A 22,222-nucleotide genomic window follows, 5' to 3' on the forward strand; every position below is an offset into this window, starting at 1 on the left:
ACAGAGAGAAATCCTTCTTGCTTGAGTTTTTTTTGGCCCCTTTGGGCTAAATGGCTTCTGTACCATGCAATTCCGTGATTTTGTGCCTGTAATGTCAGTTGCTGTGGGTGTTCTAGTTTGCAAGTTGCAAGTTTCCTGAAAGGTTATAAAAATGCTCAGTTTAGTTATTTATCTTTTTGATATGGCTATTTATCCACTTTTCAATTTGTGAAATAAACAACTTGAAAAGAAAAATTATTTCATTGCACCAGTTTGGAATTTAATCCATGCAAAGCAATGGGCCTATGTGTTAATAGAAACACAGCCCATGAGTAGCAACCTTTCGTCTCACTGTTTTTTGGAAGAAGGTAATATGAGGGAAATTTTAGTGCATTCTCATATTTTATAAGTGGGTTCAGTGCAGGTTGTGGTGCTGGGAGGCTTGGTAAAGGAGGAGACAGACAGGGAACTTATTCTTTAATTAAAAGTTTGCCACCTTGCATGAATGCATTGTCCAATAAACAATTTTTCTTATTGCCCATTTTCCCCTTAAACAGGTAAATGATTTTGTGAGAGACAAGTTCACGCAAAGAGATGGCTCAATTCCTGTACTTGCAGAAATCTTGGCTGGTGGCTGTGTAAGTATTGTATATGATTATTTTACATTTCTGTAATGTGTATTTAGAATATTATAATTTTGGAACAGAAGTTATTCTGATGAATTGGGAAATTAGTGATGTATCTTTTTAATAATGTTGACTAAAGTTGAATGTTTCTGCTTATAAACTGCTATAGAAAGGCTAGCAAAAGAATTACAATGGGCTTATAATAAGCATATTAGCTCTTAAATTATTAAAGTTGAGGATAGAAACATTTTTAAATACATGAGTCAACATAAACTGGAGTTTTAATTTGGATGTAAATAATTCAACAAACCAATTCACATTGCTTTATCTGACACACCTACATCTATATGTACAGCAAATTTCTCTCTCTTTTTACTTTTCTTTTCATTTATCTTTTTCCTCCAGTAAGTTTCCCCTGATCAGAGCAGAATCAGATTATGCTTCCTGGTGATTTTATTCTGAGCGTACTGCCAATGTGTGTTGTCCCTGTTCTTGATATTTAAGGGCTGTATTGATGTTGTGTGTGCATCCATGCCAACATGATACACCCTGAAGTTGGTTCCAATCCCGCGGCTGGTCTGCCTCTCATTTAGAGTCCTCATATGTGATTTACAAGGCAGTTATCTGGGCTCTATTTCTAGTCAAGTCTCCCATCCCTGATGCTGCTTTAAACAACAAACCTTAGGATTAGTAATAAGCTTCCTCATGTGAAAGTGGTGTACATGAATGGCTCCACCCTGACACTCAGCAGCAATTTCCGTAGCTCCACAGCTGAAAATAACCAGCTGAAAGGAATACATTCTCGTCATCCCAGCTGCACATCCTGCTTTCTTCCAACAAGCCACCTGTGGGAAACTAAATACCAAGCAATTTTCATGCTAGAAAATAAATTTAATTTCTCCTGCTCCATTGTCGCAAAATTATTTTTCAGTGTTTTCCAGACTGTTTAATTGCATATGACTCTTCAGTTATTCAGTTTTGCTCTTTCTGAGTGCATCTATCTTTTCAAAATTGATTCAGAGTAAAATATTTTCCTCTTGGGTCAGTCAAATTTGCTATAAATAACATGCTATCAAGCAGCAGAAAGTATCACAGGTTATGAAGGCCAATGTTTGAAACCCTACATATCAACAAGTAAAAAAATAATTAAGTTCAGAAGTGTTGTTCATATATATATTCTTACCTACAAATGGAAGATATAGTGTCCTCTCTACACTTATCGTAATTGTTCTTATGAGCTTTTACGTGCTTTTGATGGCATTCATGACAATACGGTGGAGGTGTGGTTACCACATCGAGTAATTTTTAATTGTTTTCTGACTAACACACAAAATCAACTTATAAACATGTAAAAATGGAACAATTTGTTTTACCTGGTGACAGCCTGCATAATCCTCTAATTTACTTTTGCATTTTACCTGCTGTGAAAAGAGTCAGAGTTATACAGTATAGAAGCAAGCTCTTCAGTCCACCATACAGTTCACTATATCTTTGCTCACCATCATATCTATCTGCACCAATGTCACTTACCTACATTAATGTCATATCCTCGCTCATTCAAATACGCGTCCAGATACCAATATTGTTGCCTCCAGCAGCTCAGATTCCCTTTAAACCTTCTCCCTCTCACCTTAAACCTTCTAGTTTTTGGCAATGCTACCATCAAGAACACACTCTATTAACCCAATCATTGCCTCTCATAATTTGATGTACCTATTATGTCTTCTCGCATCTTATCCAATCTCTTCTTGTAACTTAAAGCCCTCTATTCCAAGCAACATCTGTATGAATATCTTCTGCATTCTCTCTAACTAAATCTCATCATTCCTGTAGTGTGGCAACCAAACTGCTCACAGTCATATGAAATTTTGTATAACATGATGTTCCAGTTCTTGTATTTAAAGCCTCGGCTGATGGAGGCAAACACACCATATGCCTTTCTTCATCAGCCCGTCTAGTTTTGTTGCTACTTTTAGGAGGTACCTAATAAAGTGGCCACTGAGTGTATGTTGCTTCATTTATCTCCATTATCTCACTGAAATTATCAGTAATGCTTAATAATCAAGATCTTCCTTGAGGACAAATCCACAGAGTGGTCAGTGTGCAAACTGTGACCTTTTTACTGGTGGATTTCACTGTCCCCAGGGCTACACAAATAAATTCTGCCATCCAATCTTCTATTTTGCTTGATCTTAAAGGAAGTACTCAGGAAAACATTTCCTCACACATATAAAAGGCAGCTGTGAAGAAAAGTCAAACACTTTCATTAGAGATGAATTTAAACTCTTACTGATTGAGAGAATTGCTGCTCTAAGTAATAAAAGGGTAGATAGTTTGAGAACTATATCATCTGTGCCGAGAAGATACACCTGAGTGTTCAAAATATTACTTCCTGAATAGACTTGAAAAAACAATTTGATGGAAAAAATGTTTTCAGCAGCAATTGTTACCTCCAGGCTTGATGTGCAGTAGTCATATAAATTACTAGTTGTTTGATATATCCAGTTTTTATTTTCCTACACCAAATATAACACTGCATTTACTCAAATTTCACATGACATACGTAAGGCCAACCTTCCAGCATGCCTACATATTCTTTATGTACCCCCCCCTTGCCCCCTTCCCCCCAAAAAAGAATTGCAGTAGGTAATTCCAATAATTTTTGCTTAATAAATCCATGTTGACTCTGCTGAATCTGTTCAGAGACCTCTGCTCTTTGTGAGTTTTATAAATGACTTGAATGAGGAAGTGGAAAGGTAAGATTATAAATGACACAAGGTTTTTGATGTTATGGATAGTTTAGAGGTCATTGTAGGTTACAGTGGGACATTGGGATTCAGAACTGGGCAGAAAATTGACAGATGGCGTTCAATCTGCAATTGATGGCTTTGTGGCCAAGTTTGCGGATGACATGAAGATAAACCTGTCGAATATTGAATGGCCTAGATAAGGTGGATGTTGAGCAGATGTTTCCAATGGTGGGGGAGTCTAGGACCTAAGGGTTGAGCTCAGAATAGAGGGCTGTCCACTTAGAACAGAGATGAGGATGAATTTCTTTAGCCAGAAGTGAGTGAATCTGTGGACTCCATTCCACTACTCATTGTGTAGGCCAAGTCATTGGTTATAGTTAAAGTAGAGGTTGATAGGTTCTTGATTAGTCAGGGCGTCAAAGGTTACAGGGAGAATGCAGGAGAAGGGGGTCGAGAGGGATAGGTCATCCATGATAGGATGGTGCAATTAGCTTGATGGGTGAATGATCTAGTTCTGCTCCTGTGTCTTATGGAAAACTGAAGAGCTACACTTTGGAAGACAGAGTACAGAGTTAATGGCAGGATTCTTAGCAGTGTGGAGGAACAGAGGGATCTTTGGGTCCATGTCCCTTAAAGTTGCCGCACAAGTTGATAGAGTGGTTAAAAAGGTGTATGGTGTGTTGACCTTCATCAGTCAGGGGATTGAGTTCAAATGCCATGAGGTAATGATGCAGCTCTATAAAACTCTGGATATACCACTCTTCATGAGTATCGTGTTTAGTTCTGGTTACCTCATTATAGAAAAGCTGGAATTTTCAGAGAGGATGCAAAGTAATTTTACCAGGATACTGCCTGGATTAGAGCAGATGTAATATGAGAAAAGCTTGAGCAAGCTAGAGTTTTTTTTCTCTTTGGAGGAAAGGAGGAGGAAAGGGGACTTGATAGACGTGTATATGATAAGAGGCTTTGATAAAATGGCTGACCAACACCTTTTCCCTAGGGCAGAAAAGGCCAATAATACAAGAGGGTATAATTTTATGGTGATTAGAGGAAAGTATAGGGGGAATTTCAGAGGTTGCTTTTTTTTTACATAAAGTGGTGAATGTATGGAAAGCTCCTCAGGGGCAGATACATTAGGGACATTTAAGAGACTCTTAGGCATACGGATGAAAAATGGTGAGCAATGTGGGAGGGAAGTGTTAGGTTGATCTTGGAGTAGGTTAAAAGGGTGGCACAACATCGTGGGCCGAAGGGCTTGTACTGTGCTGTATGATTCTGTGTTCTATTATTATTATTCTTCGCAAGGTGTTCTGTTATTACATCCTTTATTTTCTATTCTAGCACTTTCCCACCACTGACATTAAGGTTTCTCTCTCTGAAATGGGATAAGTATCTACTCTCCAGTCTGCTGGAATATTTCCAGAATTTATCAAACTTTGGAGGATTATAACCAGAATGTTTAGTACCCCTTTCAAAGCTCTAGGCTGCAGTTTATCACATTCTTCTAAAAGGGCCGAGATGACTTGTTTCTGTGCTGTAATTGTTACATGGTTTAGTCTTTTTAACTATGTATTCCTTCAGATCTTGAACCTTGATAGACTCTTGTTTCTACTATATTTCTGGCAGGTTTGTGCTTTCCACAAAAACAGAAACAAAGTGTTTGCTTAATTCCTGTGTAGTTTCCTTATTTATCATGCTAAACTTGCCTGCATAAGGGAGCCACATTTACCCTCAACAGACTTCCTTTTACGTACCTAGGGAAGCTCTTAGTCTTTTTTTTAAATTGCCAGTTTATTTTCACTTTTTTTTGCCATTTGTTTTTAAGTTAATTACTTAGTTTCCTTTAGCTGAGTTCTAAAACACTGTCAATCCTCTAGATTACTGATTTTTTCTGGCAATTCTATATGGCTCTAACTTTGAATACTATCTTTAAGTTCTGTTGGTTCTGTTGCCATGAGCCACTTTTCTGCTTTGAATTCTGTTCTTTTGAGGAATATGTTTTATCTTACAAAATATTTATTTAAATGTTGGCTATTTTTGGTCAACTGTCAAACATTTTACTTATTCAGCCACACTCAATTCTCTGGTCATACTTTCATAATTCCGTTTGTATTTAGATTATGACCTTAGTTTTGTGCTGATTTTATGAAACTTTCTTATTACACAATTTGAAATCTGAAATAGCCGTTTCCCATTTGGTTGCTCAATGTGTTGATGTAGAAATCCATCGTGTATATATACTGTGAATTAATACGCCTCTTTTTTACTAGTCTAGTGTACCTCTAGTCTCCCTTGATTATGTTATACAGTATCTCTTTGATTTCTTGGATTATGCTTGGTCCAGTATTAGAGCTACTGTTGGTGATGATTGCAAAGCAACTTACTAATCTTTGTTGTCCTCTGCTGTCCTTATCATAACATTTATTAGCTGCGTTATGAAAATTTCTGCTCAGCTACTGTTGCCCGATCTATTAGATTCTTCCTGTTAAGATTGTGTTATTTCATTGTCGCAGATTTGCTTTGAATTACTGTTGAAAGACTTGTTTCAGATGTAACAATGGATGTCAGCAACTCCTAGTGTCTTCTTTGGTTGGAATATGTTTACCTTACTGTCCTCATTGTTTTTGGTATGATTCATTTCAAATGGATGTGTTTGAAGATTTTTTTTCCATCATTGCAAAGTGCTTTGAGAGACTGGTTCTATCACATTTGAAATCCTGTCTGCCTACTACCCTAGACCCTCACCAATTTGCCTATCGTACCAACAGGTCAACAGAGGATGCCATCTCCACGGCACTTCACTCTGCCCTGACCCACCTGGACAGCTCCAACTCTTACGTCAGAATGCTGTTCATTGACTTTAGTTCGGCATTCAATACTGTGATCCCCTCCAAGCTGATTGCCAAACTTCGCCAGCTTGGTGTCAGCTCATCCCTCTGCAACTGGACCTTGGAACTTTCTGACTGACAGACCCCAATCAGTTAAGTTAGACAACTTCTCCTCCTCCACTTTCACCCTGAACACTGGCGTGCCTCAAGGCTGTGTGCTAATCCTTCTTCTGTACTCCCTTTTCACCTATGACTGCATTCCTATACATGGTTCTAACTCCATAATCAAGTTTGCAGATGACACCACGGTGGTTGGCCTGATCAGAGGGGATGACGAGAAGGCCCACAGGGACGAGGTCCAGCACCTGGCTACGTGGTGTGCCGACAACAACCTGACCCTTAACACCCAGAAGATCAAGGAGATCATTGTGGACTTCAGGCATGCTAGGAGCCACACTCATGTCCCCATCTACATCAACAGAGCTGGAGTGAAGCGTGTATCAAGCTTCAAATTCCTTGGTGTCCACATTTCCGAGGATCTCACCTGGTCCCTGAACTCCTCCATCCTGATCAAAAAGGCACAACAGCGCGTTTATTTCCTGTGGAGCATCAAGAAAGCTCACCTCTGTCCCAGGATACTGATGGACTTTTACTTCTGTACCATCGACAGCATCTCCCCAACTGCATCTCAGTGTGGTATGGCAATTGTCCCGTATTGGACTGCAAAGCACTCCAGCATGTGGTGAAAACTGCCCAGCAGATTATCAGCACCCAATTGCCCACCATTGAGAACATCTACCATAAATGCTGCCTGGGCAGGGCAAAAAGCAGTATCAAGGATGCATCTCACCCTAACCATGGGCTTTTTGCTCTCCTCCCATCTGGTTGGTGCTACAGGAGCCTCCGCTCCCGCACCAGCATGCACAGAAAGAGCTTCTTCCCTGAGGCTGTGACACTGCTGAACCTCATATCACAGCGCTAAGCAGTATTGCACCCATATTGTACTGTGTCAGTACTTTTATATTTGTGTGCTGTAGCACTTACTTTTTATTCACAGTTACTTTGTAAATAACACTATTCATTGCATTTCTGGTTAGATGCTAACTGCATTTCATTAGCTTTGTATCTGTACTCGGCACAATGACAATAAAGTTGAATCTAATCTAATATTAAGTAAAATTGTATATTGATGAGATAAAACATGGGGAGACTGGAATGAATCAAATTAAAATGCAAGCTTTAACATCTAATTCTTTTTCTAATTCTCTCAGGCTGGAGGTTCTCAAGTAATCTTTACAAATCCATTGGAAATAGTGAAAATTCGATTGCAAGTTGCAGGGGAGATTACCACTGGTCCCAGAGTCAGTGCGCTTACTGTAATGCGTGACCTTGGATTTCTGGGTTTATACAAGGTTGGTGGTTCTTCATGATAACATAGCTATCCTCATGCAAGTAGATGAACATTGAAATTTATTAGTTACTTGGAGAAAAATAGCTGAAGTTTTTATCACTTGTGAATTTATTCATTATCACATTTATTGGATGATATCTCAGCAGCACACAGCATTCAATCAACACACATTTAAAATCCTTTTAAATTGCTCTTCAGATATGTTCTGCTGCTTAGTTTCATCAGTGCTGATCTTCTATCTTGTTGGCTTTTTAGCCAATTCCCATCTCTCTTAATTCTCTGAATAGCTCAAAGTGTGCTGAAGTTCAGCTTGAATAAACTAAGCATTCACATTTCTCTGAAAAGAGAATTTCAAAGATCCACATTTTTCCTTATTTGGAGTCTCTGATCTTATTCTAGGTTCAGAAGCCATTGGAAATACTCTTTTAACATCCGTCCTGCCAGTCCCTCTCAGAATCTTAAGGGTTTCTGAATCTTATGAATTTCACTGATTATAGTCCTATCCTACTGAAGTCTGTCTGGTAGAGACTGAAGATGTACAGTATGTTTTTCCAATAGCATAAACTCTTCATCCCATAATTCTAATGAATTGATACTGCAGCCTAATTTGTGTGATCAAAACTATATGCACTATTCATGGTAATTGCATAATTGCATCCAGATTTTCTTACCTTTTGAATTCCAAGTCCTTTGTAAAATACAGTACACCATTTGCATTTCTAATTGATTGCTATACACTTTTTTTGCATCTTTACATCCAGTCTCCCCTCACCCCCCAAGTCATCACTATACATTTTTTTTTACTGTTTTTTGTTCTTCCTACAGAAATAGCATCAGCTTTACCCACATGATGTTCAAACTGTTGCCTTCTTTGATACTTCCAGCCATTTTCCTGCTATTGTCAGTAAACCAGAAAACTATCTGCTCTGAAGTATTAGATTATTTTGGAATTCATCTGCTCATATTTGCGTTACTCTTCAGTTTGCTTTTATTTCATTTTAAAATTTCTGGTCCTTTCTATCTTTGGTCACCAAAGTATTTCTTTTATTTTCCAACGGAGATATTTTTGGTAATCAATGTTGCATTCCTTTCATTGTGAGCTTCATTTAATGTTTCTGTGAAATCCAGAGGATAAATTGCATACGTATGTTCGCTGTGCCCTTCTCAGATTTTTAGTAACTTAAATTTTGAATAATTAAAGTCCACAGAATAGTGAGCTGCTGATTTTACACGTAGTACCAGTGTGGGGAAACTGCAATCCAGATGGAAAGGCTTGCAAAGCTAGAAACTTGCAAGCCTCTCCGTGGCTAGCAATATGCTAGGTAAAAACCATAGAGTTTCAACATCAAAATAGTGGAAGGGGCTAGACCCCAAGGCATTGTGTGTACAGAAAATAAGTCCCATAGATGGATCTGGTTCTGGTTTAGAGTGCGGTGGTGGCAGGAATACATTTTTGTTGGTTTTAAACCTATGTAATTACTCTTTGCAACTTTCATCATCTTCAGGTACATCTTCCCCCCACCGCCCTTCCCCATTCCGTAGAAGTCAGTATCTCTACTACTCCCGTATCTGCTTGTCCATCCCAAACAGTACCTGTCTTGACACTTATCCCTGCAACTCCACTGAGTGTTAACACCTGTCCCTGCACCACCTCCCTCACCCCATTCAGGGCCCCAAACAGTCCTTCCAGGTGAGGCAGCGCTCACAGGTGAATCCACCTTTCATTTATGGTATCTGCTATTCCCCGTATGGCCTCCTTCACATTGGTGATATCTGATGCAAATTGAGGGATTACTTTATTGAGCACCTTCTCTCTACTGCCATAACAGCCAAGATCTCCTGGTATTTTAATTCCACTTCCCATTCTTACATTTGCATGTCTGTCCGCAGCCTCATCTTCTGAGTTGAAGCTAGATACAAATTGGAGGAACACCACCATATTCTGCCTTGGTAGTCTGCAAGGATTTTCCTTAATCTCTCTGGCCTCTTCACCTCTTCTTTTTCCCCTCCCTAACCTCATAACCTGCCCATCAACTATACCTTCCTCCCTCAACACACATCAAAGTTGCTGGTGAACGCAGCAGGCCAGGCAGCATCTCTAGGAAGAGGTACAGTCGACGTTTCAGGCCGAGACCCTTCGTCAGGACTAACTGAAGGAAGAGCTAGTAAGAGATTTGAAAGTGGGAGGGGGAGGGAGAGATCCTCCCTCACTTCTTCTTTCCCTTTATTCTGGGATTTACTGTCCTCTCATATCAGATCCTTTCTATTTCAACCCTTTACCTCTTCCTAGCTTCTCATACCATTTCCACTTCTCTCTTCCCCTCCCTCCCCATCTACCTACCTTCACCCTCTTACCTGGATTTATCTATCATCTGCTGGCACAGCTCCTTCTCAGTCCAAAATATTGGCTGTTCATTTGTCTCCATAGATGCCGCTTGACTCACTGAGTTTCTGCCACATTTTTTGTATATTGCCGTAAGAACTCTGGGTCAAGTAGCATCTCTGAAGGTAAAGGGGTGGCCAACTTTGTGTCAATATGCCACATCAGTGTAAAGGGTTAAAGGGAAGATAACTAGCATAAAGAGGTGGGTGAGAGGAAGGTGTGAGATAGAGACTGGTAGGTGATAGGTAGAACCAGATGAGAGGGAGGTGATGGTGATGATGGGTAGATGGAGCCTGCTGTGGGAAGAGTGTGTTGAGTCAACAGCTGGTGCGTGAGTGGAATCCATAAGGGAGTGATGATGAGCAGATGAAACTAGATAGATGAGGGGATGGAAAGGTGAACTGAGGATGAAGAAAACCAGGTAAGTAGGTATATTAGGTAGTGATAGGTCTCAGCAACAAGGTGAGGGGATGGAAAAGATGACAGAGACCTTGGAGGATTGGTGGGGGTGCTAAAGGAACAATGGGGAGTGGATTACCTGAAATTGACAAATTCAATATTTTGCAAGTTCTCAAAATGGTGGAGAACCTAAAAGGTGTCCTAGATATAGGTTGCATGGGATTGGACAAGGGGAGACAGGAGAGGGACTAGCTATGAAGAGTTGAGAGGGGCAGGCAGGAACAATGGGTCTACCAGGGCAATATCATTGTGGATCTTGAATAAGACATGGAAATGTACAGTGCAGGATTGGGGCACTGTCAGATTGGAAGCTGGTCAGGGTAGATCTCTTGATTTGATAAGATCTGTAATGGTCCAGGAGATGGCCTGGTGTCCGTCATGCTCCAGGACAAGGTGTGAGGAAATGTCGAGAGCTGCCATCTAGTCTTTGCAAGGTATAGGTCAGTGCACTAAACCACATCAGTATCACTCGTATGTCTTTTAAGTAATGGATTTTTAAAAATCATTTTTTGATATGTTTCAGTTGGTGACACAGACTTTCTTGCAAATAAAGTTTTCATTAATTCTCCACTAGGATTTCTGGTCTGGTGGAATTAATCTCTTGATTTCAAGTTTTTCAGCTTAATCAGTCAATTCGTACATTATTGTTGTTTTCAGTGGCTTTTTTTAAATTCAAAGTTTCCCAAAGGGCATTGTCCTTACCAATGTTCATTAGGTCTCCTTGAGTGAAGAAATATAAAACCCATGTTAGCCTTTTAATAAGCATATACCAGCTTCATCTACCTGCAATATTTGGATACACACATTTCTCTACTTGCTACTTTTCCATGCTCTCAGTTTTTGTTTGTTCATTCCAAAAGTATTAAGCTCTCATTTATTAATATTTAAATTACTTCTTAATCATGTCCTCCTAAGTTTGTCATTTTATTCTCCAATATTTAAAATTTGTGCTGTTGATGCAATCTTCACCCATTCTGGAACTGTGATCCTATATGGAAGTAAGAACCTCTTTAAGTGTTCTGATAAAATTAAGTTCTGTTTAAGTTTATAGAATGGAGAATTAAGAGTGACATGAGGAAAATCTAAGGCACAGTATAAGGTTAGAATCAGGGATGCACTGCCTGCAGATGTTCCATTGTAGTTTTCAGATAGTGGTCGCCAACCGGTCGATCTTTGAGACTCCCAGTAGATCCCGAAAAAAATGAAAAATAAATAAATACACAAATACTGTTGTAATGTGAGCATTATAAAAATAAGTAATACTAATTAGGATAATGGTAATTAGCAATACTCCCGCTACGGAAAGCCGTTTGTAAAGAGAGGTTGTTTCTGGGTTGCGGGGTTTTACTTCCGGTCTTTTCTGCCTAGTGCACATGTGTGTGACTAAACGATTTAGTAGGTCGATCTTGCCTTTCACTAAAGCCGAGGGAGGGGATCTTGGGCTTAAAAAGGTTGGCGACCACTATTTTAAGAGGTAATTGGATAAATAATGGTGAAAAAAAATCCAAGCCTATGAATGCAAGGGCCCAGTGAGCATACAGTGGCATGCAAAAGTTTGGGCATCCCTGGTCAGAATTTCTGTTACTGTGAATAGTTAAGTGAGTAGAAGATGAACTGATCTCCAAAAGGCATTAAGTTAAAGATGAAACATTCTTTTCAACATTTTAAGCAAGATTAGTGTATTATTTTTGTTTTGTACGATTTTAGAGTGGAAAAAAAGGAAAGGAGCACCATGCAAAAGTTTGGGTACCCCAAGAGATTTTGAGCTCTCAGATAACTTTTACCAAGGTCTCAGACTTTAATTAGCTTGTTAGGGCTATGGCTTGTTCACAGTCATTGTTAGGAAAGGGCAGGTGATGCAAATTTCAAAGCTTTATAAGTACCCTGACTCCTCAAACCTTGTCCCAACAATCAGCAGCCATGGGCTCCTCTAAGCAGCTGCCTAGCACTCTGAAAATTAAAATAAATGATGCCCACAAAGCAGGAGAAGGCTATAAGAAGATAGCAAAGCGTTTTTAGGTAGCCATTTCCTCAGTTCGTTATGTAATTAAGAAGTGGCAGTTAACAGGAACGGTGGAGGTCAAGTTGAGGTCTGGAAGACCAAGAAAACTTTCCGAGAGAGCTGCTAGTAGGATTGCTAGAAAGGCAAATCAAAACCCCTGTTTGAGTGCAAAAGACCTTCAGGAAGATTTAGCAGGCTCTGGAGTGATGGTGAACTGTTCTACTGTGCAGTGACACCTGCACAAATATGACCTTCATGGAAGAGTCATCAGAAGAAAACCTTTCCCGTGTCCTCACCTCAAAATTCAGCGTCAGAAGTTTGCAAAGGAACATCTAAACAAGCCTGATGCATTTTGGAAACAAGTCCTGTGGACTGATGAAGTTAAAATGGAACTTTTTGGCCACAATGAGCAAAGGTATGCTTGGAGAAAAAAGGGTGCAGAATTTCATGAAAAGAACACCTCTCCAACTGTTAAGCACGGGGGTGGATCGATCATGCTTTGGGCTTGTGTTGCAGCCAGTGGCACAGGGAACATTTCACTCCTAGAGGGAAGAATGAATTCAATTAAATACCAGCAAATTCTGGAAGCACACATCACACCATCTGTAAAAAAGCTGAAGATGAAAAGAAGATGGCTTTTACAACAGGATAATGATCCTAAACACACCTCAAAATCCACAATGGACTACCTCAAGAAGCGCGAGTTGAAGGTTTTGCCTTGGTCCTCACAGTCCCTCAACTTAAACATCATCGAAAATCTGTGGATAGACCTCAAAAGAGCATTGCATGCAAGATGGCCCAAGAATCTCACAGAACTAGAAGCCTTTTGCAAGGAAGATTGGGTAAAAATCCCATGCAGGGTGCCCAAATTTTTGTTTCGGGCCTGTTTCCTTTTTTGTTATTTTGAAATTATAAAAGATGGAAATAAAAAAGTAATCTTGCTTAAAATATTAAAGAAATATGTCATCTTTATCTTTATGACTTTTAGAGATCAGTTCATCTTCTACTCACTTAACTATTCACAGTAACAGAAATTTTGACCGGGCTGCTCAAACTTTTGCATGCCACTGTAACTAGGGTTTCCCTGGTTGATAGTCAGTTTGGGCGTGGCAGGCTAAATGGTCTGTTGTAACCACGCAAATATGTTGTTTAATTGTGAATTCGGGTCATCATGGGTTTAAAGACCAGAAATTTAAGTTGACATTTAATATTGGGTTAACTTTTTTATTTGAACATGGTTAGTTGACAATTATTTGTTTGCTAAGAAGTTGCAGCTTGTGCCTAAATCTTGATTTTTTTTGTTTGCTTATGATAGGGTGCTAAAGCGTGTTTCCTTCGTGATATCCCATTCTCTGCAATCTACTTTCCCGTTTATGCTCACACTAAGCTATCCTTTGCAGATGAGCAGGGTAGGTTGGGCCCATTGCAACTCCTTGCAGCTGGTGCTATTGCAGGTAAGAATGTCAGACTACTACAAACCTCAAATTAGGTTGGGAGTTAATATTACATTTCTGTATTCTGTATCAGAATTGCGTTGTACTTGTTAGTATCAGGTACTTAAGCTTTAATTTTAGTTTAGTAACTTGAGAATGTACTATGTGTTTCAGACTTTTTATAGTGAATATGATAACTCAAGATTAGTATTGCTAATAAATGAAAATTTGTCAGTATTTGCTTAACAATTTTTGATTCCAGGCTACTTGAGTCTGTCCCTTATTAGTCCTCCTTAGCCTAGCCAACAGTTTTTCTTGTCAACATCATTAAAATATGTTGCCAGGTCATTTATCTGATGGTACCCCTGCCATGTAAAAAATTCCAGTAGTGTCAGCACATTATTGAAGTACTTTGGTGCTTTTCATACCAAATGATGTCCTTTGGAAATGCTGGTTCTTTCATTTGTAAATGGGGAAACATTCAAAACATTTTCATTTATATAGTTATCAGTGGCGTTAGTCCCACAAGGCATTCACCTCTTACTTGGTCAACCTGAATAATGTCAGCTTAAGGATTTGTTTTGTCTTCATTTTATAATTATGTTTTAGTATCAGAAAAGAGAATAGGAGACTGAGCATAGTTTATATACACACTACAACAATAGAATACGACAGGGTCTTTAAATGGATACAATAGGGTCTTCTGAGAGACTCTTGGATAGGTACATGGAGCTTAGAAAAATAGAGGGCTACGAGTAACCCAAGGTAATTTCTAAAGTACATGTTCAGCACAGCATTGTGGGCCGAAGGGCCTATATTGTGCTGTAGGTTTTCTATGTTTCTATGTATGTATAACATGGTTATTCCATTATATTTTAGGTATTCCAGCTGCTTCATTAGTAACTCCTGCAGATGTCATCAAAACAAGACTTCAAGTAGCAGCTCGTGCTGGGCAAACTACCTACAGTGGTGTTATTGACTGTTTCAGAAAGATCTTTAGAGAGGAAGGTCCTAGAGCATTTTGGAAGGGAGCAGGAGGTATACATACACTATCAAAATAATTAAGCAAGTCTTGAAATAGTAAACATTTAACTATATATTAGTCAAACAGCCAACTATAATTGCTTTTTCATTTTTTCTATAGCTCGAGTCTGTCGGTCTTCTCCTCAGTTTGGTGTAACTCTGGTGACGTATGAACTTTTGCAAAGGTGGCTTAATATTGACTTTGGGGGAATGTAAGTATGCTTTGAAACGTCTTCACAAAATACAGTATTTCTTGCCATTTCTTAAGTTCTAATTTTTAAAATAAAAAATTTCTGGATAAAATGTACTTGCCGTACATAAAATAGAATTGTAAAATGTTTTCAATGTTTCTTAATGTTTGAAGTTCTTCTCTGCCAAGAAGTTGTAACTTCAGCAGGGGTAACATTTGCTCCTGAGGATTTATATTTGGTGGTAGTTAGGATTGGTTGCACTTTGTCAAAATAGTTTACTGAGCTGTTATAAATGAATTCAAGGTTGAGGAATTCTTTGAAGAAGGTGTCTGTCTCCCTCAGGATAATGATCTGTTGGGAGCAATAACCTTAAGATGTATGGGGTCATGGCTATTAACAAGTTGCTGGACCTCCAGGACAGAGAATGAACACAATCTATTATTTTGGTCACAGGTAATCTGTTATACCTGTGCCTTTAGGTCCCTTTGAAGCTTGTTTGTCCACCTTGAAGCATTGTGCGTTTTCCAATCTTAAAAAAAGGCTTGGAAATGGAGGAAGCAAATTTAGAATATGACGGTAGGAATGAGAAGATGTCCTGGACACAGGAAAGGCTAGTGCCCACGATGAAGCTGGCTGAGTTTACAACATTTTGCAGCTTTTTCCAATCCTTTGCTGTGGCCTCTCCATACCAGTCAGTAATGCAACCAGTTAGAATGCTCTCTATGGTACATCTTTAGAAATGTATATGTCTTTGGTGACATACCAATTTTCTGCAAACTGTTAATGGTGTTGTGACACCACTCAGCCAGTCTTGCTCCTTTACACCTCTTTGTTACCAGCTGAAATTCTGCTAACAATAGTTGTGTCATCAGCAATTATATAGAATGCGTTTGAGCTGTGCATATTCACAAAATCATGGGTGTAAAGAGAGTAGGGCAGTGGGCTAAGCACGCATCCTTGAGGTCCACCAGTGTTGATTGTCAGCGAGGAGATGATATTTCCAATCTGCACACTGTGATCTCCTGGTGAGGAAGTCAAGTATCCAGTTGCAGAGGGAGGTATTTTGGAGCTTGTTGATTAGAACTGAGAGTATGATTGTGTTGAATGCTAAGCAATGGTCAATTAATCGCACCCTAAAATAGAACATAGAATAGTACAGGCCCTTCAGCCCACAATGTTGTGCCGACCCTCAAACCCTGCCTCCCATATAAGCCCTCACCTTAAATTCCTCCATATACCTGTCTAGTAGTCTCTTAAACTTCACTAGTGTATCTGCCTCCACCACTGACTCAGGCAGTGCATTCCATGCACCAACCACTCTCTGAGTAAAAAACCTTCCTCTAATATCCCCCTTGAACTTCCCACCCCTTACCTTAAAGCCATATCCTCTTGTATTGAGCAGTGGTGCCCTGGAGAAAAGGCGCTGGCTATCCACTCGATCTATTCCTCTTATTATCTTGTACACCTCTATCATGTCTCCTCTCATCCTCCTTCTCTCCAAAGAGTAAAGCCCAAGCTCCCTTAATCTCTGATCATAATGCATACTCTCTAAACCTGGTAAATCTCCTCTGTACCCCTTCCAATGCTTCCACATCCTTCCTATAGTGAGGCGACCAGAACTGGACACAGTACTCCAAGTGTGGCCTAACCAGAGTTTAAAGAGCTGCATCATTACATCTCGACTCCTAAACTCTATCCCTCGACTTATGAATGCTAACACCCCATAAGCTTTCTTAACTACCCTATCCACCTGTGAGGCAACTTTCAGGGATCTGTGGACATGTACCCCCAGATCCCTCTGCTCCTCCACACTACCAAGTATCCTGCCATTAACTTTGTACTCTGCCTTGGAGTTTGCCCTTCCAAAGTGTACCACCTCACACTTCTCCGGGTTGAACTCCATCTGCCACTTCTCAGCCCACTTCTGCATCCTATCAATGTCTCTCTGCAATCTTTGACAATCCTCTACACTATCTACAACACCACCAACCTTTGTGTCGTCTGCAAACTTGCCAACCTACCCTTCTACCCCCACATCCAGGTCGTTAATAAAAATCACGAAAAGTAGAGGTCCCAGAACAGATCCTTGTGGGACACCACTAGTCACAATCCTCCAATCTGAATGTACCTCCACCATGACTGTCTGCCTTCTGCAGGCAAGCCAATTCTGAATCCACCTGGCCAAACTTCCCTGGATCCTATGCCTTCTGACTTTCTGAATAAGTCTGGGTATTACTCTTATTCAGGTGATCCAAGGCCAAGTGAGATTGCATCCGCTGTAGACCTATTGTGGCGATAGTCAAATTGCAGTGGTCCAGGTCTTTGTTTAGGCAGGAGTTGATTCTAACCTCTCAAAGCACTTATCACAGAAGATGTGAATGCTACTGGGCAATAGTCATTGAGGCAGCTCACCCTGCTCTTAAACACTGGTATGATCGTCCCACTTTTGAAGCAGGTGGGAACCTCCAACTGCAACAGTGAGAGATTGAAGATGTCTTTGAACACTCCCGCCAGTTGATTGGCTCAGGTTTTCAGAATCATACCAGGATCACCATCAGGGCCTGACTCCTTGCAAAGGTTCATCAACTTGAAAGATGTTCTGATGCCAGCCTCCAGGACAAAGCTCACAGAGTCATCAGATGCTGCTAGGATTTGCACAGGTGTAGTTTTATTCTCCCTTTCAAAATGCGCGTAAAGGACATTAAGCTCACCTGGGAGTGAAACATCACAGCTATTCATGAAGTTGGGTATTGCTTGTAGGGATAATGGCCTGCAAACCCTGTCTGAGCTTAAGTGCATCCAGCTCTGTCTCTAACTTCAACTGGAATTGTTTTTCACCCTTAAAATATTCTTCCATGGGCACTTGGCTCACTTCATCTCATCAGATAATTTGTGTTTTCTGGTAGCGAAGCAAGATGGCAAACGTTGGGACAGCCCAGACCTCATGGAGATAGGATGTGTCCAGTTGGTTGAGGTCATAATGTTGTCTGTTAGCTGCCATCTGAGAAGAGCTATTCTGGAATGTTGAGACCAGTAACTTTGCATTCCATACAGCAACATTTCTATTGTCACCTTTATTTAGGTCTATTGAGCAGAGGTGATCTCTTCTAAATCTTGTATGTTACAGAGTTATTGTCTACCTAGAACAGGTGCATCTAAGCACTGGCTACCACCAATACTGTCTCCACAATGTCCTTAAACTGCAACAACACTTCAGCACTGACGTCTTAATTGAGTCGACTCCAGTGGACAAGGCATATTGTTTACATGTCCAGCACCAGCAAGAGATCTCCAGCTGTACAAAATGATTCAGGGGTATCCTCAAAGGCCCTTTTGTGAAAATGTAATGACTACATTATTTATGAGAATTCTAGACTGTGTTTACTGAAAAATGTAGGGCTCAGGATGGCATTTAGAACCTTGATTTTTTTTGGGGGGAGAACACCTAGAAATTTAACATAAATGGCAGATGGAATGGACCAGCTCCAAAATGCCAACTGGGCCACTCAACCCAGAATATCTCTGAGAACCTAACCTGGACATAACATATTGATGCAGCTATAAAGAAGGCAGGACAGTGGCTATGTTTCATTAGAAGTTTGAGGAGATTTTGTTTGTCAACTAAAACACTTTAAAACTTCGACAAATGTACCATGGAGAGCATTCTGACTGCCTGCATCACTGTCTGGTATGGGGAGGGCTATTGCACAAAATCGAAATAAGTTGCAGAAACTTGTAATAGCTCTATCTTGTGTACTAGCCTCTGTAGTATCAAAGGCATCTTCAAGGGGTGGTATCTTAAGCAGGCGGCGTCCGTCATTAAGGATCCCCACCAGCCAGGACTTGCCCTTTTCAACACTGTTCCAATCAGGAAGGAGGTAGAGAAGCCTGAAGGCGCACACTCAGCAATTCAGGAACAGCTTCCCTGCTGCCGTCTGATTTCAAAATGGGCATTGAACCCATGAACACCACCTCACTACTTTTTACTTCTGTTAGTTTGCACGACTTACTTTAACTTTACTATTTAATAGATATCTATACTTAACGTAACCATTTTTTCCTCTCTATTTATCATGTATTTCTTCGTACTGCTGCCATAAGGTTAACAAATTTCATGATATATGCTGGTGATATTAAATCTGATTCTGATTTCTGATATGTTTAAACCTCAATACTCTCTCAAACAACCCAGAATGTGAATGACAGCCTTGATCCTGAGGGCCTGCGAGATGTAACTGATTTACTAAATGAGTAAATTACTGTGTAGGGGCTTTGAGTTTAACTAGTCATTCCATAGAGTGAACATATGAAAAGCATCTAGTTCAGATGTCTCTGGACGTGTCCTTAGAGATCCTTCACAGATCACCTGGCATAGCAGTATTGGCAGACATTTTTAACCACTTCCCTCTTCAATATGTGGCCACAAGAAACTGCAGAGTTGTGAACACAGCTCAGCACTTCATGGAAGTCAGCCTCCCCTCCGTGGTCTATACTTCTCGCTGCATCAGTAAAGCAGCCAGCATCAAAGTTCCCACCCACCCCAGGCATTCTCTGTCCTTCCCTGATCCATCAGGCAGAAGATAGGAAAGCCTTGAAACATATACCACCAGGCTCAAGAATACCATTTATCCCACTGTTGAGACTATTAACTAGTTCCCTAGTACAATAAACAACAGGAATTCTGCAGATGCTGGAAATTCAAGCAACATACATCAAAGTTGCTGGTGAACACAGCAGGCCAAGCAGCATCTATAGGAAGAGGTGCAGTCGACGTTTCAGGCCGAGACCCTTTGTCAGGACTAACTGAAGGAAGAGTGAGTAAGGGATTTGAAAGTTGGAGGGGGAGGGGGAGATCCAAAATGATAGGAGAAGACAGGAGGGGGAGGGATAGAGCCGAGAGCTGGACAGGTGATAGGCAAAAGGGGATACGAGAGGATCATGGGACAGGAGGTCCGGGAAGAAAAACAAGGGGTGGGGGTGTGACCCAGAGGATGAGCAAGAGGTATATTCAGAGGGACAGAGGGAGAAAAAGGAGAGTGAGAGAAAGAATGTGTGCATAAAAATGAGTAACAGATGGGGTACGAGGGGGAGGTGGGGCCTTAGCCGAAGTTAGAGAAGTCGATGTTCATGCCATCAGGTTGGAGGCTACCCAGACGGAATATAAGGTGTTGTTCCTCCAACCTGAGTGTGGCTTCATCTTTACAGTAGAGGAGGCCGTGGATAGACATTTCAGAATGGGAATGGGATGTGGAATTAAAATGTGTGGCCACTGGGAGATCCTGCTTTCTCTGGCGGACAGAGCGTAGATGTTCAGCAAAGCGGTCTCCCAGTCTGCGTCGGGTCTCACCAATATATAAAAGGCCACATCGGGAGCACCGGACGCAGTATACACATCTTTGCCTCCCCCCCTCTCTGCATTCTGCAGGGATCGCTCCCTACACAACTCCCTTGTCCATTCGTCTCCCCCATCCCTCCCCACTGATCTCCCTCCTGGCACTTATCCGTGTAAGCGGAACAAGTGCTACACATGCCCTTACACTTCCTCCCTTACCACCATTCAGGGCCCCAAACAGTTCTTCCAGGTGAGGCATCACTTCACCTGTGAGTCGACTGGGGTGATATACTGCGTCCGGTGCTCCCGATGTGGCCTTTTATATATTGGTGAGACCCGACACAGACTGGGAGACCGCTTTGCTGAACATCTACGCTCTGTCCACCAGAGAAAGCAGGTTCTCCCAGTGGCCACACATTTTAATTCCACATCCCATTCCCATTCTGAAATGTCTATCCACGGCCTCCTCTACTGTAAAGATGAAGCCACACTCAGGTTGGAGGAACAACACCTTATATTCCGTCTGGGTAGCCTCCAACCTGATGGCATGAACATCGACTTCTCTAACTTCGGCTAAGGCCCCACCTCCCCCTCGTACCCCATCTGTTACTCATTTTTATGCACACATTCTTTCTCTCACTCTTTCTCCCTCTGTCCCTCTGAATATACCTCTTGCTCATCCTCTGGGTCACACCCCCCCCCTTGTCTTTCTTCCCGGACCTCCTGTCCCATGATCCTCTCGTATCCCCTTTTGCCTATCACCTGTCCAGCTCTCGGCTCTATCCCTCCCCCTCCTGTCTTCTCCTATCATTTTGGATCTCCCCCTCCCCCTCCAACTTTCAAATCCCTTACTCACTCTTCCTTCAGTTAGTCCTGACGAAGGGTCTCGGCCTGAAACATTGACTGCACCTCTTCCTATAGATGCTGCTTGGCCTGCTGCGTTCACCAGCAACTTTGATGTATGTCCCTAGTACAATAAGATGGACTCTCGACTTCACAATCTACCTTGTTGACATTGCACCTTATTGTTTGCCTGTAGATTAGATTAGATTAGATTAGATTCAACTTTATTGTCATTGTGCTGAGTAGAGATACAAAGCCAATGAAATGCAGTTAGCATCTAACCAGAAATGCAAAGAATAGTGTTATTTACCAAGTAACTGCGAATAAAAAGTAAGTGCTACAGCACACAAATATAGAAGTACTGAGACAGTACAATACAGATGCAGTACTGCACAGCGGTGTGATGTGAGGTTCAGCAGGGTCACAGCCTCAAGGAAGAAGCCCTTCCTGTGCCTGCTAGTGCGGGAGCGGAGGCTCCTGTAGCACCTACCGGATGGGAGGAGAGTAAAAAGTCCATGGTTAGGGTGAGATGCATCCCTGATGATGCTTTTCGCCCTGCCCAGGCAGCGTTTATGGTAGATATTCTCAATGGTGGGCAATTGGGTGCCGATAATCTGCTGGGCAGTTTTCACCACACGCTGGAGTGCTTCGCAGTCCGATACGGGACAATTGTCGTACCACACTGAGATGCAGTTGGTGAGTATGCTCTCAGTGGTACAGCGGTAAAAATCTGTCAGTATCCTGGGACAGAGGTGAGCTTTCTTTATGCTCCGCAGGAAATAAAGGCACTGTTGTGCCTTTTTGATCAGGATGGAGGAGTTCAGGGACCAGGTGAGATCCTCAGAAATATGGACACTAAGGAATTTGAAGCTTGATACGCACTCCACTACAGCTCCGTTGATGTAGATGGGGACGTGAGTGTGGCTCCTAGCATGCCTGAAGTCCACAATGATCTCCTTGGT

At 41.2% G+C, this 22,222-nt stretch overlaps 1 protein-coding gene across 2 annotated transcripts in view; it reads left to right on the top strand.

Moving 5' to 3' along the window:
- slc25a12 (solute carrier family 25 member 12) overlaps positions 1 to 22,222 on the top strand; it is a 99,081-nt gene that overhangs the window by 72,798 nt on the left and 4,061 nt on the right. For both annotated transcript variants that reach the window (XM_063052179.1, XM_063052180.1), the window contains exons 13-17: positions 537 to 617; positions 7,455 to 7,595; positions 13,754 to 13,892; positions 14,751 to 14,909; positions 15,016 to 15,106. In XM_063052179.1, the coding sequence (XP_062908249.1) occupies positions 537 to 617; positions 7,455 to 7,595; positions 13,754 to 13,892; positions 14,751 to 14,909; positions 15,016 to 15,106 (611 nt within the window). The remainder of the gene's footprint in view (positions 1 to 536; positions 618 to 7,454; positions 7,596 to 13,753; positions 13,893 to 14,750; positions 14,910 to 15,015; positions 15,107 to 22,222) is intronic.

The sequence above is a fragment of the Mobula hypostoma genome, chromosome 6 (assembly GCF_963921235.1).
Source record: "Mobula hypostoma chromosome 6, sMobHyp1.1, whole genome shotgun sequence".
Taxonomy (NCBI): Eukaryota; Metazoa; Chordata; class Chondrichthyes; order Myliobatiformes; family Myliobatidae; genus Mobula; species Mobula hypostoma.